At 52.9% G+C, this 20784-nt stretch overlaps 1 protein-coding gene across 3 annotated transcripts; it reads right to left on the bottom strand.

Annotated features, from left to right (window-relative positions):
• Nucleotides 1-3829: 3829 nt before the first annotated feature.
• On the bottom strand, nucleotides 3830-18043 carry ITIH1 (inter-alpha-trypsin inhibitor heavy chain 1). Of its 3 annotated transcripts, XM_055413357.2 has the most exons (22): nucleotides 17930-18043; nucleotides 17672-17692; nucleotides 17272-17438; nucleotides 16734-16838; nucleotides 16229-16391; nucleotides 15570-15683; nucleotides 13351-13476; nucleotides 13150-13266; nucleotides 12289-12457; nucleotides 12075-12200; nucleotides 11033-11214; nucleotides 10588-10773; nucleotides 9525-9664; nucleotides 8605-8759; nucleotides 8493-8507; nucleotides 7996-8016; nucleotides 7348-7428; nucleotides 7125-7238; nucleotides 5939-6140; nucleotides 4895-5067; nucleotides 4223-4334; nucleotides 3830-4067 (listed from the first exon to the last, which is right to left on the bottom strand). In XM_055413357.2, exons 1-22 carry the CDS (start codon nucleotides 18041-18043, stop codon nucleotides 3938-3940), a joined length of 2733 nt encoding a protein of 910 aa, XP_055269332.2. In that variant the 3' UTR covers nucleotides 3830-3937. The 3 variants fall into 3 exon arrangements, with proteins under 3 accessions (XP_055269332.2, XP_088687685.1, XP_088687686.1); XM_088831559.1 differs by lacking the exon at nucleotides 17672-17692 and having other exon boundaries at nucleotides 9525-9661; XM_088831560.1 differs by lacking the exons at nucleotides 7996-8016; nucleotides 8493-8507; nucleotides 16734-16838; ... (1 more) ...; nucleotides 17672-17692; nucleotides 17930-18043 and having other exon boundaries at nucleotides 8581-8759; nucleotides 16229-16390.
• Nucleotides 18044-20784: the final 2741 nt, after the last annotated feature.

The raw sequence follows: 20784 nt of genomic DNA, 5'->3' as shown, positions 1-20784 counted from the left end.
GTATGAAAAGACAAAAAGATAGGACACTGGAAGATGAACTCCCCAAGTTGGTAGGTGCCCAATACGCTACTGGAAGTCAGTGGAGAAATAACTCCAGGAAGAATGAAGAGACGGAGCCAAAGCAAAAACAACACCCAGTTGTGGAAGTGACTGGTGATGGAAGTAAATTCCGATGCTGTAAAGAACAATATTGCATAGGAACCTGGAATGTTAGGTCCACGAATCAAGGCAAATTGGAAGTGGTCAAACAGAAGATGGCAAGAGTGAACATCAACATTTTAGGAATCAGCAAACTAAAATTGGACTGGAATGGGTTGAATTGAACTCAGATGACCATTATATCTACTACTGTGGGCAAGAATCCCTTAGAAGAAATGGAATAGCCATCATAGTCAATAAGAGTCTGAAATGCAGTACTTGGATGCAATCTCAAAAACAACAGAATGATCTCTGTTTGTTTCCAAGGCAAACTATTCAGTATCGCAGTAATCCAAGTCTATGCCCTGACCAATAATGCTGAAGAAGCTGAAGTTGAATGGTTCTATGAAGACCTACAAGACCTTTTAGAACTAACAGCCAAAAAAGATGTCCTTTTCATTATAGGGGACTGGAATGCAAAAGTAGGAAGTCAAGAAACACCTGGAGTAACAGGCAAATTTGGCCTTATAGTACAAAATGAAGCAGGGCAAAGGCTAACAGAGTTTTGCCAAGAGAACGCACTGGTCATTGCAAATAACCTCTTCCAACAATACAAGAGAAGAATCTACACATGGACATCACCAGATGGTCAATACCAAATCAGATTGATCATATTCTTTGCAGCCAAAGATGGAGAAGCTCTATACAGTCAGCAAAAACAAGACTAGGGGCTGACTGTGGCTCAGATCATGAATTCCTTATTGCCAAATTCAGACTTAAATTGAAGAAAGTAGGGAAAACCACTAGACCATTCAGAAATGACCTAAATCAAGTCCCTTATGATTATACAGTGAAAGTGACAAATAGAGTCAAGGGGTTAGATCTGATAGACAAGAGTGCCTGAAGAACTATGGATGGAGGTTCGTGATATTGTATAGGAGGAAGTGATCAAGACCGTCCCCAAGAGAAAGAAATGCGAAAAGGCAAAATGATTGTCTGAGGAGACCTTACAAATAGCTGTGAAAAGAAGAGAAGCGAAAGAAGCCAAAGGAGAAAAGGAAAGATATTTGATTTCAGAATTCCAAAGAATAGCAAGGAGAGATAAGAAAGCCTTCCTCAGCGATCAATGCAAAGAAATAGAGGAAAACAACAGAATAGGAAAGACTAGAGATCTCTTCAAGAAAATTAGAGATACCAAGGGAACATTTCATGCAAAGATGGGCTCGATAAAGGACAGAAATGGTATGGACCTAACAGAAGCAGCAGATATTAAGAAGAGGTGGCAAGAATACACAGAAGAACTGTACAAAAAAGATCTTCATGACCCAGATAATCATGATAGTGTAATCACTCACCTAGAGCCAGACATCCTGGAATGTGAAGTCAAGTGGGCCTTAGAAAGCATCACTACAAACAAAGCTAGTGGAGGTGATGGAATTCCAGTTGAGCTGTTTCAAATCCTGAAAGATGATGCTGTGAAACTGCTGTACTCAATATGCCAGCAAATTTGGAAAACTCAGCAGTGGCCACAGGACTGGAAAACGTCAGTTTTCATTCCAATCCCAAAGAAAGGCAGTGCCAAATAACGCTCAAACTACCGCACAATTGCACTTATCTTACACGCTAACAAAGTAATGCTCAAAATTCTCCAGGCCAGGCTTCAACAGTACGTGAACTATGAACTTCCAGATGTTCAAGCTGGTTTTAGAAAAGGCAGAGGCACCAGAGATCAAATTGCCAACATCTGTTGGATCATCAAAAAAGCAAGAGAATACCAGAAAAACATCTATTTCTGCTTTATTGACTATGCCAAAGTCTTTGATGGTGTGGATCACAACAAACTGTGGAAAATTCTTAAAGAGATGGGAATACCAGACCACCTGACCTGCCTCTTGAGAAATCTGTATGCAGGTCAGGAAGCAACAGTTAGAACTGGACATGGAACAACAGACTGGTTCGAAATAGGAAAAGGAGAACGTCAAGGCTTTATATTGTCACCCTGCTTATTTAACTTATATGCAGAGTACATCATGAGAGTATATCATGCTTCATTCAGTCCAGCATGAAGCACAAGCCAGAATCAAAATTTCTGGGAGAAATATCAATCACCTCAGATATGCAGATAACACCACCCTTATGGCAGAAAGCGAAGAACTATAGAACCTCTTTAGTGATGAAAGTGAAAGAGGAGAGTGAAAACAGCTTAAAATTCAACATTCAGAAAACAAAGATCATGGCATCTGGTCCCATCACTTCATGGCAAATAGATGGGAGAACAATAGAAACAATGACAGACTTTATTTTGGGGGGCTCCAAAATCAGATGGTGCCTGCAGCCATGAAATTAAAAGACACTTGCTCCTTGGAAGAAAAGTTATGACCAACCTAGAAAGCATATTAAAAAGCAGAGATATTACTTTGCCAACAAAGGTCTGTATAGTCAAAGCTGCTTTTTCCAGTAGTCATGTATGGATGTGAGAATTGGACTATAAAGAAAGCTGAGCGCCAAAGAATTGATCCTTTTGAACAGTGGTGTTGGAGAATACTCTTGAGAGTCCCTTGGACAGCAAGGAGATCCAACCAGTCCATCCTAAAGGAGATCAGTCCTGAGTGTTCATTGGAAGGACTAATGCTGAAGCTGAAACTCCTATGCTTCAGCCACCTGATGCAAAGAACTGGTTCATTTGAAAAGACCCTGATGCTGGGAAAGATTGAAAGTGGGAGGAGAAGGGGACGACAGTGGATGAGATGGTTGGATGGCATCACCAACTCAATGGACATGACTTTGGGTAAACTCCGGGAGTTGGTGATGGACAGGGAGGCCTGGCGTGCTGCAGTCCATGGGGTTGCAAAGGGTTGGACACAACTGAGTGACTGAACTGAACTGAATGGAGAAAGATCTAGAACAGGCTTTGGCCATTAGCCACCAGAGAATTCACATGGAGTGGTTAAGCACATAGATGCTGATGCCAGATAGCATGGATTCAAATCCCAGCTCCATCACCCAAACCATGAGGGGTTTGGGACAAGTTACCTAACCTTGGCTATAAACAGTCATGACATAAGTGTCCCCTAGGGCTATTGGAAGCGTAGAAGTGAAAGTATACCAGTCAGTCGTGTCCAACTCTTAGCGACCCCTTGGGTTGCAGCCCGCCAGGCTCCTCTGTCCATGAAATTCTCCAGGCAAGAATACTGGAGTGAGTTGCCCTTCCCTTCTCCTCTTCTCAACCCAAGAACTGAACCCAAGGTCTCCTACTTTGCAGGGAGATTCTTTACCGTCTCAGTCACCAGGGAAGCCCTAGGGCTGTTGGGAGCATATATTCAGTTAATTCAGCAAAGGCACTGAAAACAGTACCTGACTGCAGGAAGCACTGGGGCAGCTTCAGCCATTGTGGGTCATTCCTATACAATCTGCCAGTGTGTCCTTTGGCCTCGGGGCCGATAGGGGAAGCCATGTGCATGGGACACTCAGGCATTCAGAGGGCACAGGGCCAGACGGCTACAGAGAATGGGGGTGGGGTGGAGGCAGAGTTGGTGCAGGCTCCCTCCCAGCCTCTGGGTCTACTGTGACTCCTGAGCCCTTCTGAGGAACAATATCTTGGGTTGCCTCCTTGCCCCACCCCCTGTTCCCCAAAAGCAGCCAGCCTGAGCTAGACATAGCCTCTCTTTAATGGAAGTCATGAGTGCTTTGACATAGGAGACCAGCTTGGACAGGGAGGTGTGGCCAGGGCAGCAGATCAGGATGCTACCCTGCCCCTCTGCCATGGTCTCAAGGGAGGATGGGTGTGCCGGCTGGGGGCTCAGAAGATGTCAGGGACGATATAGTCGGTGTGGACGCCATCAATCAGCCCATCCCCATTGTTGTGGATGAACCAGCAGGTCACCTCAGCCCCATGCCGGGGGTCCTTCCTGTAGTCTTTTTGCAAGCCCCTGAGGAGAAACATGCCAGCTGGGGTCACCTTTTAGATCCGGCAGGGCTGTACCTCCCCAGGAAGCCCACCCAACCCATGTGACACCTGGAAGAAGACCTGGACCAACAATGGAGAAGGCCAAGGGCAGGGATGCTGGGAGAACAGCCCACCCACCTGGTGACCATCAGGCGGCGGTTCTTCACCACCATTGTGGCATCTGTCTTTGTGGGGTCAGAGCCTGGGTGGAGGTCGGACACTTTATAATCAAAGGGGTGGAAGAATTGTCCTGGAAAGGCATACAGGAGACCGTGGTTACCATCGGGGTCCTTGCTGCCTTGCACTAACTAGGTGCTTACTGGAGGTTTAGAGTTATTTGCACAATTTTTTCCCAAGGACTTGACTTTCTGATAAATTTTAACATTCAAAGCCACCTCTAGTTCACTTACTATAAAGAGGCAGATATGTTGCATCTATAGGAATTCCAAAGGAATATGGCTGGGGAGAGGGGAGTGAGGGGGAGAGAACAGGATCTGCAGGAAGGCCACAAAGAGAAGCAGTGTGGTCATGACCCATCCCACCCAGGAGGTGTCTGGGAGTCCACTGGACCTTTCTATTTGCTAATTGGACCTCTCCTTACACGCCCTCAGGCTCACTTAAGCTTTAGTTTCACTGTGTTTGATTACAGCCTCTTTGAGGGACAAGCTGTCACCAGGACCCTCTTTGGAGTTCTGAGCCTTGGAGGCCACGCTGGAGGCACACCTGTCCTGTTGCCTCGCAAAGCTGACCCACAGTGAGTCCTAATTCCCCACTCCCCACAGCTCTGCCAGCCTGGCCAGCCGTACATACCCAGCAGCCCGTGTGTCCGTGCTGACATCCGGTGACTGTCCAGCACATAGAAGCCCAGGAAGTCCTGGCGGATGGCACTCCCCCTCCACACCCGGTGCAGGATGACCTCGAAGGTGCCCCCGTCCTCCACAGACACCACCAGGTTCCTCTTCCTATTAATGGTCACCACCACCCTGTGGGGCCGGGCGCCATGAGGATGGGTGCAGCTTCACTGCACCCCTCCATTCAGCTGTTCTTGTCTTTGGGACCCAGCTCTTATGACCCCCTCTCCTCTGAGACAGTTGAGTATTCCTTCCTCTGCCCTCCTTCCCACACGTTGCTGCTGAGTATATTGTGTACAGGCCCTGTGCTAAGCCCTCCACTGGAACTATATCATTCAATTCCCCCTTTGATCCTGTGAGAACCACAGCTCAAAGAGGTTAAGAAGTTGCTCGAGTTCGCATAGCTGGTGAGTGGCAGAGCTAGGACTTCGACTCCAGCCTGTCTAGTATGAGTCTGTGTTCTTTGACGCGTCATATGGTCCACGATACTGGACCCTGCCCACCTTTCCCTATAGCTCCGCTGCCCAGCGCTGGGCTCTGGCGCTCGGCAGTGCTTGCAGAATAAACAAGTGAAGGAAAGAACAAACACTGAACAAGTCATACTAAGACAGATGCTGAGGGACAAGCCCAGAGAACACAAGTTCAGCAGAGGAAGGGACCGGGATGGGTTCAGGGAAGAGGCGGCCATTGTGCTGGACCTGGGAGGAGGCGTCGCTTGGTTTGGTGGAGACAGGACTGCGGGGCAAGGGTGCCACGGGAGCTCAGGCAGCCAGGCCTGGAGACATGCATCCCGGAACCAAAGGAAATTGGGAGTGAGGAGTCGGGAATGGTTCACAGGGCCTAGCATGTCTGCACGGAGGCCTTATGACCTCACTCACTCACAGAGCTCAGGGAGTGAGGGCCCACAGGCTTGGGTGGCGGGGCTGGCTCTGGGGCTTCATGCCTTGGTCCTCACCACACTCACCCCTGCCTCCCTTTCCAGGCCCCCGCCCGAGCTGGTTACTCATTTTGCCGCAGGAAGGCCTGGTCCCTCCAGGAGAACACAGGCCCGCCAGTCCCAGGGTTCAGCGTAATGTTCTGAGGAGTCACTTCCAGCTGGAAGTCAGTTGCGGGGTTTGCGATCCCCAGCCGCCCGAAGTACGTGCCCTCGTGCTTCCCTGGGCTCCCGGCCTCGTTGCTGATGAGCTGCCCGTTCACTGAGAAGCCTGCAGTAGGGTGAGGGGTCGTCAGGTCGGGGGCCAGCTCTCACCAGAACCCTGCCAGCCAGTCTTTGCTCCTGCCCTCCCTCTTTGGTCACTGAGAGCCTCAGCACCCAAGGAGATGGGCCTTCAGGACAGGTGCAGGCCACACATAGCACCGCCTGCCTCCCTTCCCACCATACTCTCTGAGATTTAGAATGCTCAGTTCTGGGCTCTGAAGGAGGTCTCGCCTCCCCAGGACAGGCCTTGGGGCTGCTCCTTCTCCATGACACAGGGCAGGTGCTGTAGGTGAGTCTTGGGGCCTCTCCACAGAGACCTCCTCTGAACTGGGCAGCCAGCAGCCCCCTCCCCATTGTCACCATCCCAAAGCTATCCTTGTCTCATGCTCTGAAATGATCAGCTAAGAATCTGTTCACCTGTTTATCTCCCTTCCCTAAACTCTACTAGAGCAGGGACTCTGTCCAGATTTCCACTGCATCCCCAGCCCTTTGGATGTGCTCAACAAACGTGCGCAGATGACCTGAATGGACTGGGAGGGTGGGAGAAGCATCCAAGATATGGAGAGGGCATTGTTCCCATCACTGGAGCCCGGGGGGGAGGTCGACTCCGAGACCCCAGCAGCCATGAGGGGCCAAGGGAGGGGTATGCGGCAGGGCCACAGCATAATTTACAGGACTCGGTACAAAATGAAAACAAGAGGCCCCTCCTTCAAAAACTGTTAAGAATTTCAGGATGCAACAGCAGAGCATTAAATCAAGCATGGAGCCCTTCCCAGTGCACAGTTCCGTGCACCTGCACAGGTCACATGCCCACGAAGCTGGCCCTGTATAGGGGTATGATGGCGGCAGGCTGAGCCCAGCCAGGTGGCAGGTACACCGGAAGTGGGGAGTGGAGGCCACAACCACTGTCCTTCCTGTTTGTGGTTGAACGTTGAGGGCAGAGGAGCCCAGGCCCCACCCTCTCTGGCAGAGAGTGTGACGTCACCCGTACCTGTGTCAGGATCCTGCACCAGGCTCAGGACCACGCCAGGCTCCTCGTTGATGTTGAAGCACAGCACGTCCTCTTTCTGGGGCACGTGGATGAGGAAGTGGGGGTCAGTGTCCACTGAGGGCACAGCACGGAGTCCATCAGACTGAGCGTTAGGCATATGGGCCAGCTGGGGGCAGGGGTTCAGCCAGGCATGAGTGTCCCCCAGACCCTCCCAAGGACTCACCACCAGTCACTTGGTCTGGCAGCTTCTCGATGTTGAGGCTGGAGTGCGTTGGTGCAGGCTGCGATGCCGCTAGCATGAAGGCTGAGCAGCAAGAGTGAACGGCCTTTAGAAAGGAGGTGGCCGGGCCTTCCCTGGAGCTGCTGGCCCCTTCTCCGGGGCCCCTCCCACCCAGGCAGGCTGGCCCGAGGCTGTGGGCACGCAAGTGGACATGGAGACCTTGACACCTCTCGGGATGTGGGGATGGAAGCTTGGCCCAGCACAATGGCCTGGCCTGGAGAAGGAAATGGCAACCCACTCCAGTATCCTTGTCTGGGAAGCCCCATCGACAGAGGAGCCCTGTGGGCTGTAGTCCATGGGGTTGCGAGAGTCAGACATGACTGAGCAACAGGCCACCACCTCCAGAGGCCTGGCCCCATCTCGGTCTCCCTCACGGGAACCTGGTGGGGCTGGTGGCACCGGGGTGGGGAGGCCAGGCCCAGGTCAGGGGGAGAGTTCTGAGGGCGCCCAGTGAGAGGGAGCGAGGAACACTGGAGCAGAGAAGGAAAGCCTTAGATGGGCGACGCCCTGGGCTTTGCTCAGGACTGAATGCACGGACTGAGGGTGGTCACGTGGAGCAGAGGTGAGACGGGCGTCGTCAGGGTGACTTACTCTTTCTGGGTCCCACCATCTCTGTAGAGGACAAAGAGAGGACAGCGTCACCCTCCCCACTCCAAGGGCAGCTGGGCCCAGGGGCCAGTCAGGCCTGGGCAGCCCTCCTCCTGGGGGTCCCAGCCCTCCTCCTGTGGGACTCAGCCCTCTCCTAGGGGTCCCAGCCCTCCTCCCAGGGGTACCAGCTCTCCTTCTGGGGGTCCCAGCTCTCCTCCTGGGGGTCCCAGCCCTCCTTGCAGATGGATGCTCACACTAAGGGCCCCAAAGGAGGCCCAGGAGTGGAGGGGTTCAGGCTGTGTGAAGGTTCCCCAAACACTCAGGTGGCAGCAATTCGGTTGCAACAAAGTGGGGAAGGGCATCTCAGGGAAGGAAGAGACCAAGAAAGACTGGAGCTGGGAAGGTGGGGGTGGGGAACTGTGTGTCTGGTGGCCAGAACTGCGCCACTTGCCCAGCCACCTGGAACCCCTTGCAGAAATCAACATGATTTAAAAACTCACCCAAGGGCAGAGAATCTAGAAAGGAGAGAAAGGAAAGAGAATTAATGCCCTGGAGGCTTTTGGTTCTCAGAAGCCTCCCCATGCCCACAGCCTCCCCTCGGCCAGCCCATACCATCCAGGGGCTTATCAATGATGGGTTCCAGGCCGTCCTGGTCTGCCATGCCCCTGACGGTCATGGAGGTCAGCGGAGTCACGAACTGATAGGCCAACGACATCTGCAGGGCCTTGGCTGTCACGCTGGCCTTCTCCTTCCCCTCCAACTTCATCCTGCGAGACAGACCCCGGCTCCAGGCCCGCAGCTCAGACGACAGTAAACTCCCATTCCCTTGTCCTTCCTGCCATTGTTCACTTGTTCAACAGGCATGTAACAAGCCCCTGCAGTGGCCCCACCCAGGGGCTGTCTTCAAGGACCGCATGATTTAAATGCCTCCGATAGAGAAATGGGTTTCCCTGGTGACTCAGACGGTAAAGAGTCTGCCTGCTAACGGGAGACCTGGGTTCGATCCCTGGGTCTGGAAGATCCCCAGTGTTCTTGCCTGGAGAATCCCATGGACAGAGGAGCCTGGTGGGCTACAGTCCATGCGGTTGCAGAGTCGGACATGACTGAGTGACTGACACTTTCATAGAGAAAACCTGGAGGTTTGGTAGAGCTGGGGGATGTGCCCCAGAATTCAACAGCTGTGACATTCTGGCAAGTGGTCTAACCTCTCTGAACCCCGGTGTGCTCGGCGTGCTGTGAGGATGAACTGAGTGTGTCTGGGCACAGCAGCCCCACGGGCAAGGGTACCCTCGCCCACAGAGCTAAGCAGGGGGCAAACTGCAGGCCGCCCTGTGCTCCCCAGCAGGCCCCGCCTACACATTGACTGCCTGGTTGATATTAACTCAGAGAACAAAGTCAGAGAACAGTAAATCTGACCTGCTTACGTGCTTCAAGACTCAAAACCACCCCTTCTTAGTCCAAAGACCCAGGGGTGGGGGGGTGCCCTTGGGTGGTTGTGCCCCCATTCCCCTAGGCAGCCGATGGGCTGGTACCGCTTGGCCAGCAGCTCCTGGATGGTCAAGTAGGCCCACAGGCGTTCAACGTGGTTCTCCAGCATGTGGCCCCGTTCTTGGAGTAGTTTCTTCATCTCTTCCTCGTCCACCAGGCAGGTTGTCATGAATTCTTGGCCCTCCTGAGAGAGGCGAGGGGGAGAGAGGCTGTGAGCCTTTCTCGGCATTCCATCCCCTGTCTTTCCTAAGCCTGCACTTCTCATCCTCACCCATCCACTCCTTCCATAAAAGTTGCCAGGCACCCTCTGTGAGCTAAGTTGACCCAGACCTTGGGGACCCCAGGGGAGGAGGATCAGGCTCTGCTCTCATGGAGTTACTCTCTCTGGGGGATGCCAGCAAAAAGCTGGCCAGTCCACCATGCAACTGTGTCCACCCCGCCCCGCTCCTCCAGACACCCATTCAGCTTGCCACAGCACACAAGTGTGCTTTTTCTCCCCAGCTACAATATGGGGGCACCTCTTCCCAGGGATTTGCCATGCACCGGGCACTGCATAAGCCTACTACATGGATTATTTCATTTACTCTGCACAACTCTCCGGTGTGGTTTTACCCTCATAGTACAGAAAGGCCTAGAGACCTGGACCCATTTGGTCAATGTCACTCACCTGGAGCCAGGGTCTAGCTCAACTTTCTGAAAGCTGGAGTCCTGAACCCTCAGCTACACCACACAGCTAGACTCCAGGTCGCCAGGACCCCCGCGCGCGCATGCGCACATGTGCACTGCGCTGTGGGATGAAGCTGAGTGCACAGTAGGTGCTCAGAAATAGTGTCACTTGAGAAGGAAGACGCTAGCCTCTCACGGCCTCATGCTTTGGGAGGAATGACTTGGGGAATAACAGGTGGTCCAGTTGGCTGCAAGGGATGACCACTTATCAAGGCCACTTGAGCCTGCCCTCAGGATGACTGTGTTGGGAGAATGTTCAGCCCTGGGGTGTGTGTGGCCTGGTGGGGTGAGGGCACTCCTCTGGGAAAAGAGAGGCTGCCAGAGGCACAGGGGTGGGGAGTTTCTGAGTGCCTCTCCACCCTTCTGCAGTCCTCTATTTACCGCATGAGCTCGCACGTCCGCCTTGAAGCTGCTCAGTTTGTGGTCAGCAATGCGCCCCGCCACCATGATTTCCGAGCCTTCGTAGTACTGTTTATGGCGGTGCTGAGTCAGGTCTGAGACGGCTTCCTGGGGGTACAGCAACTCCACATCCCTCAGGAGGGGGTTGGCTACCTGCTCATAGAAACCCTGCAGGGACCGGGGGATGTAGCCTCAGAGCTGGTGGGTCACCCTAGGCATCCAACAGGAAACCCCCTCACAAAGTGGTGTGTCAGGATCCCTGCCTTATAGAAGGAATTTCAGGCTCAGGGTTTAAGGAACTGGCTCAAGGTCCCGCAGATAACTTGAACTCTACACCAGAGTTTTATCTGCTCTGGGCTGGTGGGTACATGGCTGCCAAGGCTCTGATCCCCATGGCATGACTTTGAGGGGCTATGGGGGAGGAGACCTCCAGCTGCTGGGTGGCATCATGGTCCTCGTAGATTCTCTGGACACGTCCGTTGTTCTCCAGGGACATGACTTCCAGGAAGTTCAAGTCCAAATCATGGCCGAAGCCCAAGTTGTAGAGTGGGAACCTGCCCTTGATGGCATCTCGGACATTCTTGAGGATTTGGGTACGATCCGTCACCCCTGCAGTCACACAGCCAGGTAGGGATGGGATGCGTGTGGGGCATGAGGGCACCTTGGGGCACCCTCCCTAGGGGCCAAGCCTCCTATCTCAGACCATCTCTAGTCCCCACTAGCCTCTTGAGGCCACGCCTCTTGCTGTCTCCCCTGGGTGATGCAACAGCTGCTAACAGAGCTTCTAGAAAACTCTCCATTTCCATGCCTGTGAGGGCCTGCTGACCTTTCCACTGTGTTTTACCTGCTTTACACATGCCTGCACTTCCTGCACAGGCCTGGACGGTGCACAAACCTTGTTTTGTTCAAGCTGCCCGTTCTGCCAGGGATGCCTTCCTGCTTCTCCTCTCCTCCTTCCAGATGGAGCTCAGGGCTCACTTCCTCCAGGAGGCCTGAGACTCTGCCTGGGTCAGGTGCCCCTTGTCTGTGGTCCTTTGACCTCCTGGCACCCTGTTCTTTCAAAGCCCTTGACAGAGCATCTGTTCCTGGGTCTGCCTCCCCCAGTGGACCCTGGACTCCTTAAGGGCAAAGATGTCTCTCTTGTTCTCTTAGTGTCTCTCTTTGGTCCCTACATCTGTGCTTGGCCCTCAGTTGGTGCTGAAGACACAGTTCATTAAATTCAGCCTAGGAGTCCTGCCCTAGGCTGGACTGCCCCTCCTCCTGGGCCCTGTGCAGCCCTGTGTCATGCAGAAACTCTCCCAGTTTCTGACCTCAGGACAGAGGAGCACCTTGGAGTTCCTGCAGACTGAACTCTGCTCTTAGACAAGTGCTCAGCTTTACCCTTAGCCTCTCTGCCCCCAGACGGCATCCCTAGTGCCTTCCATAATGAGCAGACCAACACCTCCCAGGGTATACCTGATGGCACTTACCCTCTGTGGGCTCGCCATCTGTCAGCATGATGAGAATCGAGGCGTGGTTGCTGAGTTCTGGGAGGCTTTGCTGAGCTTTGTTCAAGATCTCAATTCCCCTGAGCAGACCTCCATTCAGGTTTGTAGCTACAAAAAAAGAGAAAGCAGATTAGTGTGTGCCTTCAATCTGAGGGGACAGAAGTGGCATCAAGGTTGCCCCAGACCCCGTCCCTACCTCCAGCCAGGGAAAATCGCTGCACAAAGTTCCGAGCTGCCTCCAGGTTGGCAGGAGATGCCTGCACCAGCGAACCCTTCCATGACTGCACTGCAGACCCAAAGAGGACCAGGTCGAAGTAGTCCCCTGGCCGCATGTCCCCTAGGATTTTATGGAGTGCCTCCTTGGTCTGTAAGGACAGGACAGTCAGGGGAGGGACAGGGCCCCAGGATAGTGCCTTTTGTAATCTCCAGACGCCCAGTTCAAAGACCCACAGGTTTAGAGGCATGTGGCAGACAATCAGGAGAGGCAAGAAAGCCAGTGGAGAGGAGCCTCCTGCTGAGTGAGCCCTGGGATGGTTGAGGGCATGGAGAAGGTAAAGGGACCCAGTGGGAAGGGGAAATGACCAGGAGTTCAGGGGGACAGGGTTAAGACAGAGGACCCCAGGGGGCTGAGTTTCTAAAACTCTGCTTGCCCACCAATGGTTTCACTGCACCATGGACAGGGCACAGAGCACTGCATATCGGGGGGAGGCTGCTGCCAGCTGCAAGCCATCTCTGGGACCCCTGTAATCGTCCCCACATGCCTAGAACACAGGTCTCATCTTCCAAGCCCTCCCCTACTGGTAAACCCCACGACCCTGTGGGCCCTGTCACTTTGCTCCTATTTTTGCCATCGAGGAGAAGTGAGTGTACTTGCTCATGGTTGCACAGTGAGAAGTGGCTGATTCCAGAGCCCCTGACCACTGGGATTTCCTGTTAGATTACCCTGCCTCTGACCAGGGGCAGAAGTCCCAAACCCAGTCTCTGGGGGCAAAACCAGTTTGGGGTGGGCGATGGGGTTGAAGAAGCTCCCACTGGGCTGTTTAGAGCCGCCATTTACCTGCTTCACTTTCTGGCCTTCCATAGAGGTGCTGATGTCAATCACAAAAACCACATTCTTGTTCAGTTTTGTTAGGTTTTGGGGAGCAAAGAAGTGGGCAAAGTAGTTATTGGCGACCTGAAACACAAACGGGTGAGTGAGGCCGCTCTCACCAGGACCCCCGTCTGCCCTGTAAGTCTCAGACTAGAAGTTCAGACTCACCAGGAGGTCGCAGGCATTGTCCCGATTGACATCATAAGTCACCTTGAAGTCCCCATTCAGCAAGGTTGTAGAGCACGTGGGGCAGGTTTGCTGCTGGCTCATGGTGGGGCGGAAAAGCACGTGACCCTGGAACAAGTGAGAGTGTGAGGCATTACTGGTTTGCAATGACAACGCAAGATGTGTGCATGTGTGTGTGTGTGTGTGTCGTGTACAGCCATAGGAGTGAGTCTCACGTGACCCTCACCCTGCTGCTGAGAGTTCACACCTGTGCGGGGTAGGAGAGAAGACCTGTTTCTTTTCTCACACGCTTCTGAATCATTGGAATTTTCTACAGTAAGTATCACCACTTTGGGTACACAATGAAAAACAAAATAACAGCAGCATGTTGGAAATTCCCTGGCAATCCAGTGGTCAGGACCCTGAGCTTTATTGCTGGGGGCCCAGGTTCAATCCCTGGTTGGGGGAACTAAGATCCTGCAAGCCACAAGGTGTGGCCAAAATGTTTAAATAATTAACCAGGATGAGAGACACTGGGCATCTCATACTGCTCAGTGAAAACACAACACTGTGCTGGACAATGGAACCTGCCTGGGTAGACAAGGAGAAGGCAGGGCCCAGGGTGGGGGCTGCAGCCTGGCTGGACTGGGTGCCGGTGCTCAGGGAAATTGGGGGTGGTTTCCTGGAAAGCTCAGCAGTGGCCACAGGGCTGGAAAAGGTCAGTCTTTATCCCAATCCCAAAGAAAGGCAATGCCAAAGAATTCTCAGACTACTGCACAATGGCACTCATCCCACATGCTAGTAAAGTCATGCCCAAAATTCTCCAAGCCAGGCTTCAGCAATACGTGAACCGTGAACCTCCAGATGTTCAAGCTGGTTTTAGAAAAGGCAGAGGAACCAGAGATCAAATTGCCACCATCTGCAGGATCATGGAAAAAGCAACAGAGTTCCAGAAAAACATCTATTTCTGCTTCATTGACTATGCCAAAGCCTTTGACTGTGTGGATCACAATAAACTGGAAAATTCTGAAAGGGATGGGAATACCAGGCCACCTGACCTGTCTCTCGAGAAACCTGTAACCTGGTCAGGAAGCAACAGTTAGAACTGGACATGGAACAAAAGACTGGTTCCAAATAGGGAAAGGAGTACGTCAAGGCTGTATATTGTCACCCTGTTTATTTAACTTATATGCAGAGTACATCATGAGAAACGCTGGGCTGGATGAAGCACAAGCTGAAATCAAGATTGCCGGGAGAAATAACCTCAGATATGCAGATGACACCACCCTTATGGCAGAAAGTGAAGAAGAACTAAAGAGCCTCTATCTAGATGAAAGTGAAAGAGGAGAGTGAAAAAGTTGAGTAAGCTCCGGGAGTTGGTGATGGACAGGAAGGCCTGGCGTGCTGTGGTTCATGGGGTCACAAAGAGCTGGACACGACTGAGTGACTGAACTGAGCTGTCCTCAATACATTTCTATACTTCCGTACTTTCCACATTTCCTTTAAGGACCCTTTTCTTTTCACATTTTGTTGGTTATAAAAGTAAAATATGTTCATTAAAGATATTTGCAAAGAATTATTAGGAAGACAAAGATCATTCCCTGGTCCCCTGCTGAAAGCAAGCATGTTTGCTGGCTCTCCGCCGTGTCACACTTGTTTCTAAGGAACCCCTCCAAAACTGCAGGAAAACGTTTCTTCTAAGTGAACTGCTACCGTCACTACCAAAGGTGGGTGGGGAATAAACGGTTTGCTCCTGGCTCCAGTTGAGGGCAAGTTAGGAAGCGGGGCGCTAGCTGGCTATCACCCACTCATATGCCACACTCCTCAGGACCCGGGGTGGGAGCAAGCAGCGTGCTCCTGGAATTCCTGTAGATGGGTGGGAAGTGACAAGTGGTGAGGGACTGGGTAGGCCAACATCCTTGCCAAACTTAATCATATTTCCAAGAACACCGGGGCTTGGAATGCTGAGGTTTACACGTGTGCCCTATATACCATGAATGCTTTCCCAGGAGTATGAGATAAGCAAAGAGGAAACTGAGGCTTAAGCAAGCCAGCAACTCACCACAGACCAGGCAGACAGACCCTCCCCAGCTTAGGCTTTTGAGAATCAGCTTAGGCTTTTGAGAATCAGAAGTACTCTCTCTCTCCCTTAGGGCAGCCTGCAGCCCCTGCCTGGTTGAGCTAGGCTGACAAGTCTCTGAGGGCTCCGCCATCTGACGCACCTTTTTCCCTGAGAAGGACTTCTTGATAAGTTGGGCAGCCAGTTCCTTGGGGAGGAAGGAGGCCTCGACATCCAGCTTCCTGATCCCCTGGGGCTCAAAGATGTCCACGTCGATCTGTGGCATTGAAACAACTCCTGCACCAAGGCTTGCATTTGGGAACCATCATCAAGTCTCAGCCAAGAGCTAGCGTGTATCCTGGACCCCACTGTATGCAGCGCCCACCCCGCTCTCAGCGCATGGCCTGGCATGTCACAGGCACTCCAAAAATATTGGCCAAATGAAGGTGTGCATGCCTGTGCCCCTCACCTCAGCCACCACTAACATGCCAGCCACAATGACAGCCCCTCAGACTGCCTGGGACGTTCCTATAAAATCCCTGAACATTCACTATCTCTCATGATCTTTGCGGCACTTCTGGGACACACAGAACCCCCATTTAACAGATGAGCAAGCTGAGGCTCAGAAGGAGAAGGCTGGAGGGTTCAGGGAGCCACAGAGAGCCACTGGAGCCCACCCGGAGGAGTCAGTACCCTCCCTCTGTGCCCAGGCCCAGGACGGCACACGGAGGGTGCCGAGCTTACACGTGCAGCCACAGTGAGGGAAAGGCAAGAGCCTGGCTCCCGAGACCTCACACCTGCCTGTGGTCACCCGCGAGCTACCTCAAAATGCTGCACCAGCTGCTTGGGCTTGACTTTGATGACAATGTCGTACTGCATGAGCTTCCGCCTCAGCACCTCCTCGTAGGTCAGCCGGAATGTGGCCTTGCTCCGTGGACCGACGATGACATGGATGGAAAACTGCTCCATTGTTCTCCCTGAGGCTCTGGAGGTGCCACCAGGGGCACAACCAGACAGACACATGGTTAGTGACGTGCGGGTCCTTGTCACCTAAAACATGCTCCTCGGAATCAATTTCTCTTATTTTTAGTGCTTCTCCCAGCTTTCTCCCAGACCCTCAGCCTGCCTTAGTTGACTGGCCAGAGTCAGGGCCCCCCTTCTCCAGAGGTCCTGTCCATCACACCTGTGCCAGCAGTGGGTTTGACCAGTTTACTCCCATCCCCTCATCCGGGGCTGCCCTCCACCGAAGGCACCTTGCAGCCTTCAGATCCATGCTGGTGGGGGGTGGGTGGCACCAGAGATTGGGCCGGCAGGGCCCAGAGCTCACCTGACAAGTCCTGCATTCTCTCCTGAGATGGCTGCTTTCCGGTATTGCTTCCATGCGGTCACTTTGTCTTTTATGTCTCCCGTGAAGGCATTGTCATCTGCTGTGCTGCAGGGAGGAAGACGCCCTCAGGGCCGTGCTGCTCCCCCACCACACAGGGCCTTGAGTCGGGGGGCGCGCCCAACTCCGGGGGAATGGAGGCAGGGGGCGGCACTGAGGAGGCCCTGTCCAGGTGAGCACTTGGGGGCAGGCTTCCCCTGCTGGTCTCCCGGTGACCCCAGAGTTGCTCAGGGACCCTAGCACGGAGCTGGGCAGTCCCAGCCACAGGGCCCAGCAGTAAGCCTTGGTTGCTGGCCTGTGCTCCTGGGCCCTAGGCTGAAAACATACTGTCAAAGGCTTTGGTTTGCTCTCCAAGATAGCAGCCCAGAGCAGGACCTAAAGGGCTTTTTAGTCCCTCAGAGCTGGGCCTGGCCTGGGGCCCCTGGGGATGAGGGGAGCCATGGTTGTGGGCTGGGCCTGGTGAAGCAGGCAAGACACGCACATGGCAAAGTCGCTGATGAAGGCCGTCTTGGGTATTTCCACGTTGAAGGACACTTCCTTGGCTGTGTCAGCACTGTTGACCACTTGGCTGGTGATGACGTAGTGGGCGAAGCGAGAGGTGACTTTGCAGTTGACTTTCAAACTGCGGATGACCACACCATCGACAGCCTAAAGTGGGATGTGCAGGAGGTGGCCTAGGATGGGGGCCCCCCAGCACCCCAGCTCTGACACAGGTGCTATTCTGTACACCTGAAACTGTGCCATGGGAATCTAGGTGGCTGGAGAGCCCCTGTTTGTGGGAGTCGGGAGTCCCCTTGCCCAGGGGCATGCCCTGAAGCCTGGGGGAAACTGGCTGTAATAATGGCCCCACCACAGACCCCTTTGCCGAGACCCGCACTCACTGCGTCCACAGCTGTTCGCTTCTGTAAAACAAAACCAGGGCAAGTGTGAATGCAAGCGCTCAGGGGACCAGGGCCTATCTGCTAAGGGATGGGAGTGGGATGTAGCCTGTGTCCTCAACCCCCCAGCTTCACCTCCCCAGTGCTGCTAGGGGGTCCTTTCCCTTTAGAGGAAGTCAAGGTGGGTGGGGAAAGCCCCCATCCCTGGGCTCCCTTCCAGGCTCAGTTGCCTGGTTCTGGCCCAGGGGTATACCCACATACCTTGCCACCTTTGGGATTGCGTGTGGGTGAACCCTGAGCGGCCACGGCCTGCAGGGTGAGCAGGGACACCAGACACATGCAGAGGAGCCCCCACGGCCCCATCGTGCCGCGCATGGTCTCAAAGCTCCTGTTGCCTAGTCACCTCACTCAGACCATGAATCAATGCAGTGCTGGATAAACACGGATTAAACATTAGACAAGGTCAAGGCAAGTATTACAATTTGAGGGATCAAAAATTGACAGTGAAAGCTTTCTCTAGGGGGATCCCCAGCTGTGTAAACTCCTGACCAGACTCAGGCTGTGCCCCTTGGTTAGAACCACGCTCGGCCAGCAGGAACTGTGAATTTTAATCCCAGATCTGTGGCACAGGGGCAACACCATTGATACAGTGGCAGGTGTCAAGAAGCCACGATTAAAAATGAATTTCTCTTCACTAGGCGTTCTTGTCAAAATTCTTTAATCATCAACAAACTTTTCAGACGGTCATATATTCACCTGGGAGGCAGAGATGATGACTTAGAAAGTGTCTGCCCACATCCTTGTTTCTGATGGCACCAACTCTAGTCATTCTGCCAGGGGCCGTCTGGACAGTTCTGGGGATACGTAATGGGTGACGCACTTTCTAGGACAGTCAGCTTTGGAAAGAAGAGCAGAAGCAAACCTCATCGTTTCTCCTGGGCAGGGATGCAGAGGAACAGGGAACAGCGGAGACGAAGATGAATGCCATGCTTTCATGATGAAGGGTGGACTACGAGCCACCCTTTGCTCTCAGCCCGTTATGATCTAATTTTATCCTCAATGTGTCCCTGGGATGTTGGTCCCATAGCAAATGAAAGAGGAGGTATTCAAACCTACATCTTTCAGATGCCAAAGCCAAAGCCTATCATGTAATGACAGAAATGCCCTCTGGAAGAAGCAGTCAAAGATCCCAGAGAGCCATCTTGTCCCTGCAGTCTTTCAAATTTTATTCACAAACCCTCCCTGTCCCCCACAAGCCCCAGCAGATTGGGCAGATACGACTCTGGTCAACCCCCTCTATGGCCCTGGTTGGGATGTACTGGCTGCCATGACCCTGATGTGGCAAGGGGGCCCGGAAGCTTCTTTGATCTCTGTTTACTTGTCCTGGACTTTGTCTTGTAGAGCAGCTTCTGGGAAAGGGTTTATTGTCCCTAGGCCAGAATGCCCTTCTCGCCTGTTTTCTGGCCTTTGTGGGAGGTGAGATGGATCAACATGGAACTGCACACTGGGGGTTGTGTTGATTTCCTGCACGAATATCGACCATGCCCTGAGCTGGGTTGGGTACAGTGTCAGCACCAGGACACTACAACGATGAGACTCAAGTGCCTCACTGTGTTCAGGAAGGCGAAGTGAAGAGTGTTAGTCGCTCCGCCTGTCCAGCTCTTGGTGGCCTCATGGACTGTAGCCCACCAGGCTTCTCTGCCCATGGGATTCTCTAGGCAAGAATACTGGAGTAGTACCCATTCCCTTCTCCAGGATATCTTCCCAACCCAGGGACTGAACCCGGGTCTCCTGCATTACAGGCAGATTGATAGCCACAAATCCTCTGAGTTCTCTTTCTTGCCATTTCCAAGGGCTGTGGGTAAGTTCCTGTTGGTTCTCAGCTCCACTCTCTGTGTCAAGCTTCTAATTGAATTGGCTTTCCAGTCTGGGGCAGGTCAACTTGAACTAGCAATGGTTCCACCCAGAACCCAAGCCTCTAGATGTTGGTTTTATCCACTGTTCTTCATTTGATTGCAATCCCAGTCCACATCTCTTGGGGTCAGCTGGTTCAGTCCTTTCCCTACTCCCCAGTTCCACACTGGGAATTGCTGGCACTTCACACAAGGCCTTCACTTGGCTAGGTTACTGTTAGTTTCTAGTAATGTGCACATGAGGTCTAGACAGTACCTACTAGGAATCTCGGTAGCCAAAGCCACAAAACTGGTGGAGCACTTAAAACCTGTTAGAGAACACCCACCTAACTCTAGTGCTTAAACACTTCAGTCTGTTCAGTTCAGTTCAGTCGCTCAGTCGTGTCCGACTCTTTGCGACCCCATGAATCACAGCACGCCAGGCCTCCCTGTCCATCACCAACGCCCGGAGTTCACTCAAACTCATATCCATTGAGTTGGTGATGCCATCCAGCCATCTCATTCTTTGTCATCCCCATCTCCTCCCACCCCCAATCCTTCCCAGCATCAGAGTCTTTTCCAGTGAGTCAACTCGTCGCATGAGGTGGCCAAAGGATTGGAGTTTCAGCTTTAGCATCAGTCCTTCCAATGAACACCCAGGACTGATCTCCTTTAGAATGGACTGGTTGGATCTCCTTGTAGTCCAAGGGACTCTAAAGAGTCTTCTCCAGCACCCAGTTGTGTCCAACTCTGCAACTCTATGGACTGTAGCCTGCCAGGCTCCTCTGTCCACGGGATCATCCAGGTAAGAATACAGGAGTGGGTGCCATTTCCACAGGGGATCTTTCTGACCCAGGGATCAAACCTCTGTCTACTGGGTCTCCTGCATTGGCAAGCAAATTCTTTACCACTGAGAAGCCCCAGGGAAGCCCTAGGACAGCCCTCTAAGGTACTAGTTTGGCTCTCAGTCAATCAGTTCAGTCGCTCAGTCATGTCTAACTCTTTGTGACCCCATGGACTGCAGCATGCCAGGCTTCCCTGTCCTTCACCAACTCCCGGAGCTTACTCAAACTCATATCCATTGAGTCGGTGATGCCATTCAACCATCTCATCCTCTGTTACCCCCTTCTCCTCCTACCTTCAATCTTTCCCAGCATCAGGGTCTTTTCAAATGAGTCAGTACTTCCCATCAGGTGGCCAAAGTATTGGAGTTTCAGCTTTAGC

This window comes from Moschus berezovskii, chromosome 24 (genome assembly GCF_049115385.1).
Source record: "Moschus berezovskii isolate FMDL1 chromosome 24, NW_MosBer_1.0, whole genome shotgun sequence".
NCBI lineage: Eukaryota > Metazoa > Chordata > Mammalia > Artiodactyla > Moschidae > Moschus > Moschus berezovskii.
The sequence above is the reverse complement of the archived record's forward strand: the minus strand, read 5'-3'. Positions and strand labels throughout refer to the sequence as shown.

What these genes read in the sequence shown, in the direction of transcription:
- ITIH1 (XM_055413357.2), bottom strand. Translation starts at nt 18,043, where the DNA reads ATGCGCGGCACGATGGGGCCGTGGGGGCTCCTCTGCATGTGTCTGGTG. An exon ending in TTCATCAGCGACTTTGCCAT is followed by an intron (nt 16,839 to 17,271) that starts GTGCGTGTCTTG and finishes TCCTCCCTGCAG; the next exon opens with CACAGCAGATGACAATGCCT. An exon ending in GGTGCAGGATCCTGACACAG is followed by an intron (nt 6,141 to 7,124) that starts GTACGGGTGACG and finishes ACCCTACTGCAG; the next exon opens with GCTTCTCAGTGAACGGGCAG.